The sequence below is a fragment of the Benincasa hispida genome, chromosome 9 (genome assembly GCF_027475165.1).
Source record: "Benincasa hispida cultivar pf3 chromosome 9, pf3_genome.v1.1, whole genome shotgun sequence".
NCBI classification, from domain to species: domain Eukaryota; kingdom Viridiplantae; phylum Streptophyta; class Magnoliopsida; order Cucurbitales; family Cucurbitaceae; genus Benincasa; species Benincasa hispida.
Genome location: NC_143486.1, coordinates 17,908,049 through 17,919,228, shown reverse-complemented (window position 1 = coordinate 17,919,228; position 11,180 = coordinate 17,908,049). Strand labels below are relative to the sequence as shown.

The window sequence follows — 11,180 nt, the reverse complement described above, 5'->3', positions numbered from 1 at the left end:
AAGAGAGGGAAAAAAAAACCCCACTAAGCCCTTAAAAAAACTTAACTAAAATACCCTTAACCCTATCCTTAGAGAAAAAAAAAAAAACCCACTAAGCCCTTGAAAACATGTATTTTTAGATTATTATCGGTACATTGGGAAATAACACCATAAAACTAAACTGTAACCCAATATGCCCAGTACCGACACTTGACATCGTTTGCTATTCTTTCTTAATCATGAAACATAATCCGCCAAATACCTTACCCTTTCAGTAACAACTTGTGTCTCCCTTTCCCTATAAAGATGGATATTGTTGAAGACCTCTTTTCGATCATGAGAATTATTTCGCACTCTCAAATACAGTTGTTCGTAACACTAACCACGTTATTGAACAACTACCAAAGGATTGAGAGACAATTGACATATGCTAGGCACTGTATTAGACAGTTGACCTTCTTCCGCCTCATTTATAATAGTGAATTGACATGTCTTGAAAGCACCCGAATGGATAGACATACCTTTATGATTCTATGTAATATACTAGGTCGACTGGTTGTTTGAAACCAACAAGATGTGTGGACATCGAAGAGATGGTTGTCAAGAATCGGGTGGTACGCATAAACTTTTCAAGGTCCGATGAGATGGTTTCGAGATATTTCAACGCAGTTCTTAGGCCAGTCTTACAACTTCACACTGTTTTGTTGAGAAAACCAGAATCAATCACAAATACATGCACCGATGGAAGATGGAAGTGGTTTCAGGTACAAAATGTACTCAGTTTTTTTTTTTTTTTTTTTTTAATATATGAATACGTCATAAATTTGCATGCAACAATAGATTTTTTTAATTCATTCTCATCGCTTCAGAGAAACAGAATTGTCTAGGTGCGTTAGATGACACATACATTAAAGTGAATGTTAGTGTCGTCGATCGACCTCGATATAGGACGAGAAAGGGAAAGATTGCCATAAACGTTCTTGTGGTGTATGATCAAAATGGGGAGTTCGTCTTCATTTTGCCAGGGTGGGAAGGGTCTGCAACCGATTCAAGGGTTCTTAGGGTTGCGGTTTCACGACTGTACGGATTGAGGGTTCCAAAGGGTGTTATAATAACCGTATACGTTATTTAAATATGCGTACATGCCACAACACACGTGCATGACATTTCGAAATGTGTATAGGATACTATTACCTATGTGATGCTGGATACACCAACGCTGAAGGATTCTTGGTACCGTACAGAGGGGAACGATACCATTTCTCCGATTGGCATGGAGCAAGAAATGCACCAACAACTGCAATAAAGTTTTTCAACATGAAACATTCTCCAGTAAGAAACGTTATCGAGCGAGCGTTTGGGTTGCTAAAGGGGTGGTGGGCTATTTTTAGGGAAAATCATTCTATCCAATACAAGTACAATGTCGAATAATAACTACATATTGCCATATTCACAACTTGATCGCAAGGGAGATGGGAATCGGTGTAATGCTTGACATGCTGGATGAGGAGAATTCTGCATCAGTTGGTCTTTATGGGGATCATATTGAATTTGTTGAATCATCAGAGGAATAGACCAAGTTCAGGGATGACTTGGCGATCGAAATATTTACTCGATGGCAGAGAGTCTGATTATTCAATGTTCATTGCTTACTTTTCTTTTACTACTGAATGGAATTTAATTATGGAATATTCCAAGTATGTTGTGAAAATTTTTTGTGCCAAGACTCCGTGTGAACAAATTAAATTGGAACATATAATTTCAGCAGTTTATCCTTCGTTTGTGCATATGTTTAATTTATAACATGTTTTCATTCAATAAAGTATGCATGCAGCATAATGGTAGGTAATGGTAAGGGGTCCAAACATGTATGGTCGAAGGTGGAGGACGCTAAGTTGGTGGAAGCCCTATTGTATTTGGTAGAGACTGGTTAGAGGTCCGACAATGGGACGTTTTGACCAGAATACCTACAACACTTGGAGTGAATTCTGCATGAGAAAGTGCCCGGGTGCGCACTGAATTAGAACACCATTAAGTGCAAGGTGAGGAGTCTGAAGAAACAATACCACGCAATATCAAAGATGTTAAGGCAGTCGGGGTTTGACTGGAATGAGGAGTTCAAATGTGTCCAGGTCAAAAGGGAGATTTTCGATCTTTGGGTTCGAGTAAGATTATAGAAAAAGAAATGTACGGGTATGTGTTATAATATAAATATTAATAATGTGTACGTGTATCAATGCAAAGTCATCCCAATACAAAAGGGATGTGGAACAAGCCATTCCTATATTACGATGACCTCTCCACCATATTTGAGAAATACAGAGCAGTAGGACAATTAAGTGAGGACCCATATGTGATGGTGACGAATGCATTCAGAGAGTTTGAATATGAGATTCGACTTGGATCATAGGGCTATCACACATCTGAGGTTCGCAAGATAGAATCACCATTAAATCAAGATGGAATAGATGAAGAGCCAACAGAGCAACCTACAGGTAGAGCGAATGTACTTGTCAAGTCATCTCGAGGCAGCAAGAGGAAAGGACTATCATTCCAAGCTGAAATGATCGACATCGTGAGATCGACTGTTGAAATGCAGAATGCACACATGGGTAGACTTGCATCGTGGCAGAAGGAGAAGTATGAATTGGAGTTCGGGCATCGGAAGAAAATAATAAACGCCATATACAACATCGATGGCTTGGATGAGGATGATCAGGTCACCCTTATTGGCCTCCTTGTCACATATATTCAGAAGACATATTACTTCCTTGCAGTACTAGAACACGCGCGGAAAAGGTACTGCCTCCGTCTACTAGGAAGAAACATATAGACTGACCACTGATATTTGAACCAGTACCCCTGTATTTTGTTTATAGTTCTTTTGGATAATAGCAAATGGACAATGGACTGTCACGTCAAAAAGAATGATAGCTTTTGCATACGTCATGACATGTAATTTTTGTGTTTGTATTATGACACAGATATTATAAATATCGAAAAGAACATATATTTTGTGATTTTTTTTGGAAACGGTCACATGTTCAATCGGTTCATATTATTTTTGTGATCTTATGAAAAATGTTATTGTACTATATCACATTCTCACCATCATAATCAAATGAAAGGTAATTATCCCATGTACAATTTCAATTCCAAATATACTATCCATATTATATAAAAATAAAGTGTATAATATGTGAAATAATAATGTTAAGTTAGCAAGATTCAATATATATACACACAATATACCAATTCATTAGTAATTGAGATAATTACCTTCAATATATATACACACATTCTACATTCAATATATATTATACCAATTAATTAAACAACAATATGAAATGTATTTTGTTGGTATGTTTTACAGATTGAAGAAAATTAGAATTATTACAGTTTTTGAAAAGAATATATGAAAAATAATCTATTATGTTCTACAAATTGAGAAAAAAATTGAGATTGTCTAGTTTATGTCATAAATAATTTGAGAAAATATGCGTATATTTGAAAATTAATCAACAATAGCAAATCATAAAACTAAAAAATAAAACAATGAAATAAAAATCAAACAGAAAAAAATAGAACTAATTTCATTAACAAAAAATTGCATCTGATCTCTCAACTCAACTCAACTCTGTACAACAAACACAGACAATAATTACCGACTCAACTCAACTCTGCAAACAAATACAGATAATTTAACTCTCCGGATAATAATTACTAACTCAACTCTCTACTTTTATCATGTACCAAACGTACCCTAAAGTGTAATAGAAACTCAAAGGCGGGAATGTAAAGAGTTTCTCCTACTTGATTTTTTTTCTTATGCTCATGTTCCTTTTATTTTGGATAAATCATATAATCTCATGCCCAAAGAAAATTTTAATAGAGTATAATTAGTAAATTAATTAATTGTCAACAATAAATTTAAAAATAAAAAGAAGGTCGTAATTAAGAACTAAAATGATGGATCGATTTTTTTTTATTACTTCATTCGCAAAGAATTTAAAGAATTTTCTTTAATCATAAGAATTAACTTTTAAGTATAATATGAAATCAAATTATTAAATTAATTTTGTTGAGTTCGAATAGTTCTATTATATAACAAAAAAAAAAAAAGCATAAAAATCTAAATAATTTTTAATATACAAACAAATTAATTAGAAAATTGAATGGTTTGAAAGTAGAAAATAACTTTAAAGGTCACTCCAAAGATTTTGTTCAACAAAAAAAAGAAGGGAGAACTATATATATATATATATATTTTAATTCAAATTAAAAACAACAAAATGTAAACTAAAATTCATTAAGAACGTGGTATAAGATAAAATTAATTTCACTTTAATAAACCTATGAAGATTGAATGGACGAAAGGTTAAAAGTTATAGTAAATAATCTTAAATATTTTTAATTTTTTTTCCAATTTCATTAGCTCTAATTTTTTTTAATTACATTCATCTGCACCAAAATTTTCAAGGTTATTATAAAATTAATGCATGCGATAAGAATAATTAATAAATTAATTAGGACTTTGATGATAGGGTTTTTTAAAAAATTGACCAATTAAAAATATATAACTTTTCGGGATAGTTGTAAATATAGATATTAGACTTAAGTATTAGTAGATATAACATAATGTAACAAAATTACAAATATGGTCAAATTTAAATAGTCTATCAGTGATAGACCATATTATTGATAGGAGTCTACTAGTGATCATATCACTGGTAAGAGTCTATACAAGTCTATCGCTGATAGACTTGGATATAATTGCAATTTTTAAAAAATAATATTATACACTTAGTTATTATTTTTAAAAATGTTATCCATTGCAATTACCCTAATTTTGGGAAAAAACAATTATAGATATTTGTAAATTTTAAAATTTTAGCATATTTGTATTAATAATAACGATGATTTTGATATTATATTTTTATATTTCCACTATATATAGATAATAAAAATATGTCTATTCGATTCTATAATATATAGTGATTTATAGTAAAGAAAATATAGGTTTTTATTATAAAAGAAAGTAAAGGGAAACTATATAACAAAAAACGTATATTATTATAAATATTAATTTTTACTTGAAGTTCAAATAATAAATATATTTCTACGAACTAAAATTAGTAATTTTAAATGAGATTTTTTGTTCATAAATTTAATATTTATTTTAAAAAACTTACTATTTTTTATTTATTAAAAAGGATCAAATGATTATTTAATGAATGATATGAGAATTAAAATGAACCAAAAATGAAAAGTAAAAGTAGTATTTTTTAGAAAAGAAAAGAAAAGAAAAGGAAAAAAAACTCTAATATCACAACCTTGCTAAAAACTACTGGATCAAACACACGGTGACATTTTCCACTAAGCATTCTTAATTCCGAAAACCATAAACCCTGTGTCACCACTTACCGCAAGGCCTGGACCTCTACAGCCACTTCTTCCATTTTTCTCTTTCCATGCGAGTTACCAGATCTGTTATTCCCTGTCTTACTGTAGCCTGAAGTTCCAGTCCTTCGTAAAATCATGCTCAAAGCAACTGCAATATGCTTCGCGATCTTAATCTATTCAATTTCAGTCGCTTCCGCCGATCCAATCCACGGCTGTGGCGGATTCGTCGAGGTAAATGAATTTGTTTATTCGAGTTGTTAAATATGACCCATCGGAGAATTCGCGGGAGTTTCATTTGGAACTTGTAGTTTCGACTGATATCAACTGTTAGATGATGTAGACTTTGAGTGAGAATGATAAGTAAACTATGAAGCATCTTAATGTATTAAGCTTGTTGATGTGGCTTCTGATCTGGGTTTACTATGAACTTTAATGGGTGCGGAGGATTTGAAGTATTGACTGGACCTCGTGAACTGCTAGTACTAGATTTATGGAAGCGGGAGTTCTGTTTTCGTTCTTATTTGTCGTAATTTAATTTAGATCTTCTATGTTGCAGGCAAGTTCGTCGTTAATTAAGTCCAGGAAGCCAAATGATGGAAAGTTGGATTATTCTCATATTACGGTATGTACCATTTTCTTGTGCCTCTTTTGTTATTAGAATCTCCAATCAAGTCCACGAGGCTGAATCATAGAAAGTTGGATATGCTTGAGTTAGGTTCTACATCCCGAAATGTGCTCAGGCAACATTGCAACTAATACTTTGATTTCTATTTTTATTAATTATAATGTAGGTTGAGCTTCGAACAGTGGATGGACTAGTCAAGGACAGAACTCAATGTGCTCCTAATGGCTACTACTTCATTCCAGTTTATGACAAGGTAATTTTTCACTGAAATGCTAATGTAGTCTGTAGATTTTCGCAAAATACAACTCTCACGAAAGACTGAATGGGAACTCCGCTCTTTCTCTGTTCTATTAGTACTAGCCATATATTATTACTGTTGGAGGATATTGCGTCATTTTTCGTATTGATCACCTCAATTTACAGGGTTCCTTTGTAATTACGATAAATGGCCCAGAAGGGTGGTCTTGGAACCCAGATAAGGTTAATCACTTGCCACTCTGTTATAACATTGTTATCACTACAATTTTTCTGGATATATGGTTCGTTTGTTGTAAACATTGACTTTCCTTAAGTTCCACCATGTACAATTTTTTTTAGGTTCCTGTTCTTGTTGATGACTCTGGCTGCAATGGGAACGAGGATATAAATTTTCGTTTCACAGGGTTTGTATTTTTGTTGAGTTTTTATTTTTCCCATTATATTTATATCTCAATGCATCTAGTTGTATATAATAAATTCTACTTTCGAAAATATTTTACTACAGGTTTACATTATCTGGTAGAGTTACAGGGGCTGTTGGGGGCGAGAGCTGTTCCAATTTGAATGGTGGTCCAGCAAATGTAAATGTCGAACTTTTATCTCCTAATGGCGATGTTGTATCTTCAGCATTAACTTCACAGGAAGGGAATTATCTTTTCTCTAATATCATTCCAGGTTTGTTTTTTTTTTTTTTAAAATAATAATTAGCTTAAAGTTTGACTCTTATTACATTTTCTCAAAATCTAGTTGAATTTTCAATTTTCAATTTTCAAATTACTGTTTAGACCTTTTTCCAACTTGTAGTGAAAAGTGGAGTGGAACTGACTATACTGAGCAATAGGGTTTGACCTGTAAATTACAGCATAAAGTGTTATAAGATGCTACTATACTCCTAACCATTTTGAAAGGCAGCTCCATTTGTTTTAAAGAACAGCTCTAAGAAGTTGGTAGCATTGACCATTGCCAGATTGGCTGCAGAAAGAAAATCAATGACTAAAATTATAAACACTTCTAATGAGTTTTATCTTCCTACCAAGTATGAGTACCATGAACATGCCCTCCACTTCCATACAGAATTCCCTCCATTCTTTTTTCCAATCTTTCCTGAACTTGCTTTAAACTTTTTTGCTAGCCAGCATCTCCCTTGGTTAGAGTTGCATGGTAGGAACAAGAGGATACGAAGGTGGTGGCAGTGTGCAAATGTAGGATAGAAAATATGGTTTTCACTTTTCTCCTCTTCGTCGATCTTTTTTCAAACACATCTGGTTCTTCCTTCAAACTTTGTTACTTGCTAGCCGTGTTTCTAGTTTTGAGTTGCCCAGTAGGAAGAATCGGAAAGGAAGGTGCTGGGAACTTGCAAGTAAAGGAAAACTAAGGTTTTCACTATTGGCTTTGACTGTCTCCTTAAAATAAAGGCTGAGACTCTCTCTGGTGTTTGTCATTTGGGCCATCTTTTAGAGTGATTTGGCTTGAATGACATTGTAGGATTTTTTATAGTGGAAAGATCTTTGGAGAAGGCTTGGGATATTATAGTGCTTCTATCTTCTTGTTTGTCTACCCTTTCCAAATTCTATTGTAATTACTCCATTTATTCCCTCATGTCCAATTAGAAAGCCTTTTTGTAATTCCTTCGCTTGGGATTTTCCTTCCTTTTTGTACATTTCATTTTATCCTTTTTTTTTCCTAGGCCACTCTATGTCCTCTTTAGGTGGAGTGGAACAACAGGATCTTTTAGGATACCATTCATGGGGTTCTATAATTTTTTTGGTTTTGGACCAAGCTCAAATAGCCTCTGAGTTTGGGCAGTTTACATAGGCCTTTTGTAACTATTTTATCTTTCTTATTGTTGTAGATTGAAAATTTTCTTATAAATCCTCTTTTAGGAGGCTGGAAGATGTCATATCCCCCTACCCTCTTTGTATCAATTGGTTTGATTTTAATTGCATCGTTTAGTTTCTTATCATCCAAAAAAGTGGGAAAAAAAATAAAAAAGTATTGAAATAGAAAAAAAAGACGACACAAGGAGTTTATGTGAAAAACCCTAATTCAGGGAAGAAAAACCACGGTAGAAAAGAACTTATTATTTTATGTCATGTTTACAATAGACCCAACCTCAGATATAAATAGAATAAGGTGAAACCCTAATTTAGCAAATATAGTAAAAAGACAAAAATGCCCTTAGGGCTAATTTAACGTATTTCAACACTTCCCCTCAAGTTGGGGCATAGATATCGGCAAGACCCAACTTGCTAATACAAGCTTCAAACGTCTGTCTCGATAACCCTTTCGTAAAAACATCGGTAATCTGTTGGACTTAAGGTACATAGGGAATACAAATAGCTCCGCGGTCTAACTTTTCTTTAATAAAGTGCCTGTCAATTTCCACATGTTTGGTTCTATCATGTTGCACGGGATTATTCGCAATACTGATGGCAGCCTTATTATCACAATACAGCTTCATAGGCCCTGGACTACTCTCGTGAAGATCAGATAAAACTTTCTCTGCAACCAGATTTCTTCACACACTCCCAGATTCATAGCTCTATACTCTGCCTCAGCACTACTTCTGGCCACTACACCCTTTTTTTTACTCCGCCAAGTTACCAAATTTCCCCATACAAAGGTACAGTACCCTGAGGTTGACCTTCTATCAGTCACAAATCCGGCCCAATCCGAGTCAGTATATGCCTCGATGCTTCGTGTGTCATGTTTCCTGAACACCAAGCCCTTCCCAGGGGTAGACTTTAAATATCTCAAAATTCGAGTCACAGTTTCCATGTGCTCCTCATATGGACTCTGCATGAACTGACTTACTACACTCACAGCATAGGAGATGTCGGGCCTAGTATGAGACAAGTAAATCAGTTTTCCTACTAGGTGTTGATACCTCTCCTTATTCACAGGAACTCCTTCCGAAACACTTTTCAGTTTGCTATTGATCTCAATAGGAGTGTCAATAGGTTTGCATCCGGTCATTCCTGTTTCCTTTAACAAGTCCAGAGTCTACTTCCGCTGAGAAACAGATATTCTTGCTTTTGATCTTGCCACTTCCATCCCTAGAAAATACCTTAAACTACCAAGATCCTTAATTTCAAATTCACTTGCCATCCTTTGTTTTAGCTTAGCAATTTCTGCCGTATCATCCCCTGATAGGATGATGTCATCAACATACACTACCAACACAGCAATCTTTCCTAAGGGTGATTTTTTGGTAAACAAGGTATGATCAGAATGCCCCTGAACAAACCCTTGGGACTTAACAAACACGGTGAACCTGTCAAACCAGGCTCTAGGAGACTGCTTCAACCCATATAAAGACTTCCTGAGTTTGCAAACATGATTCCCAAACTTAGCTTCGAAACCTGGAGGTGGACTCATATAAACTTCCTCTTCCAACTCACCATTTAGGAATGCGTTCTTTACATCTAGTTGATGTAGGGGCCAATCTTTATTCACGGCGACAGACAGAAGAACACGAATCGTGTTTAACTTAGCCACTAGGGAAAAAGTTTCTGAATAATCAATCCCATACGTCTGAGTGAATCCTTTAGCAACTAACCTGGCTTTATACCTCTCGGGTGTTCCGTCAGACTTATACTTCACTGTGAACACCCATTTGCAACCAACTGTTTTGTGACCTCTAGGGAGAGCTACTAACTCCCAAGTCTTATTTGCCTCAAGAGCTCTCATTTCCTCCATTACTGTTGCTTTCCACTCGAGAACTTCCATGGCTGCATGTACACTGGTAGGTATTGTTAGAGCATCTAGCTGAGTAGTAAAAGCCTTAAAAACAGGAGATAAGTTACTATAGGTCAGAAAGCTATGCAAAGGGTATTTTGTACATGACCTGGTTCCCTTTCTTAGAGCAATTGGCATATCCAGAGTGGTATCATAGTTGTCAGTTTTCGTCTGTCCCTCTTCAGTATCAGACTTTTGAGACAATTCTGCATCCTCTTGAGGATCTTTCAGCATCCCATCCCTTCCTGAAGTTTAAACCTTCTCTGAGCTCATTTCATCATTTTCTATGTTCCCAGACTTTTCTTCAAGACTCTCCTTTGAAACAACGGGATCTTGAACTTGAGCTGGTTCCGACGCTTGGACACTTTCCGATGGAACACCAGAGGTTTCCTGAATTTCCTTTCTGAGATTCCTCCTATAATATGTTATCCAGGGCACTTGTTTAGTAGGAAAAACCGACACGGGAACAACAGGAGCAGAATTAGGTTCAAGACTAGGTAGACTAGGTCCAGGAATATTGGGACTAAGCTTAGGTTCAGGAATATTCGGACTGGGCTCAAGGCTGAGGCTTATGGGTATGGAGTACGTGGAATTGTTAGTCTCTTCATTCGTGGTCTCCCCCTGAAGATGACTAACGGGAAAGAACGGTTTGTCTTCAAGGAACGTGACATCCATAGGGACAAAATATTTTCTGGAAGATGGATGAAAGCATTTATAGCCTCGCTGATGAAGGGGATACCCGACAAACACACATGTTTTAGCTCGTGGAGCAAACTTAGTCCGGTGTAGACCATGAGTATGAACAAAGGCTGTACACCCAAACACACGAAGAGGAACCTCAGGAATAAGACGGGTAGACTGATAGGATTCTTTGAAGCACTCAAGAGGGGTTTGAAACTTTAGAACTCGTGAAGGCATTCTATTAATTAGATGAGCTGCGGTAAGAACCGCATCTCCCCACAGGTACGAAGGAAGAGACGCTGGAATTATCAAGGAACGAGCAACTTCAATGAGATGGCGATTTTTCAGTTCAGCTACCCCATTTTGTTGTGGAGTATATGCACACGAGTTTTGATGGATGATCCCTTTTGACACTAGGAATTCCTAGAAGGTGTGGTTGACAAACTCACGACCATTGTCACTTTGGAGGATGGCAATCTTTGTGTTAAACTGTGTT

The 11,180-nt window shown here is 35.4% G+C and overlaps 1 protein-coding gene across 1 annotated transcript in view; it reads left to right on the top strand.

Moving 5' to 3' along the window:
* The first annotated feature begins 5,315 nt into the window (after nt 1-5,315).
* LOC120085486 (Carbohydrate-binding-like fold) overlaps nt 5,316-11,180 on the top strand; it is a 30,800-nt gene continuing 24,935 nt past the window's right edge. Inside the window, exons 1-6 of the mRNA XM_039041474.2 lie at nt 5,316-5,613; nt 5,939-6,004; nt 6,174-6,260; nt 6,431-6,487; nt 6,605-6,669; nt 6,771-6,940. Coding sequence (XP_038897402.1) covers nt 5,518-5,613; nt 5,939-6,004; nt 6,174-6,260; nt 6,431-6,487; nt 6,605-6,669; nt 6,771-6,940 — 541 coding nt within the window. The 5' untranslated portion in view covers nt 5,316-5,517. The remainder of the gene's footprint in view (nt 5,614-5,938; nt 6,005-6,173; nt 6,261-6,430; nt 6,488-6,604; nt 6,670-6,770; nt 6,941-11,180) is intronic.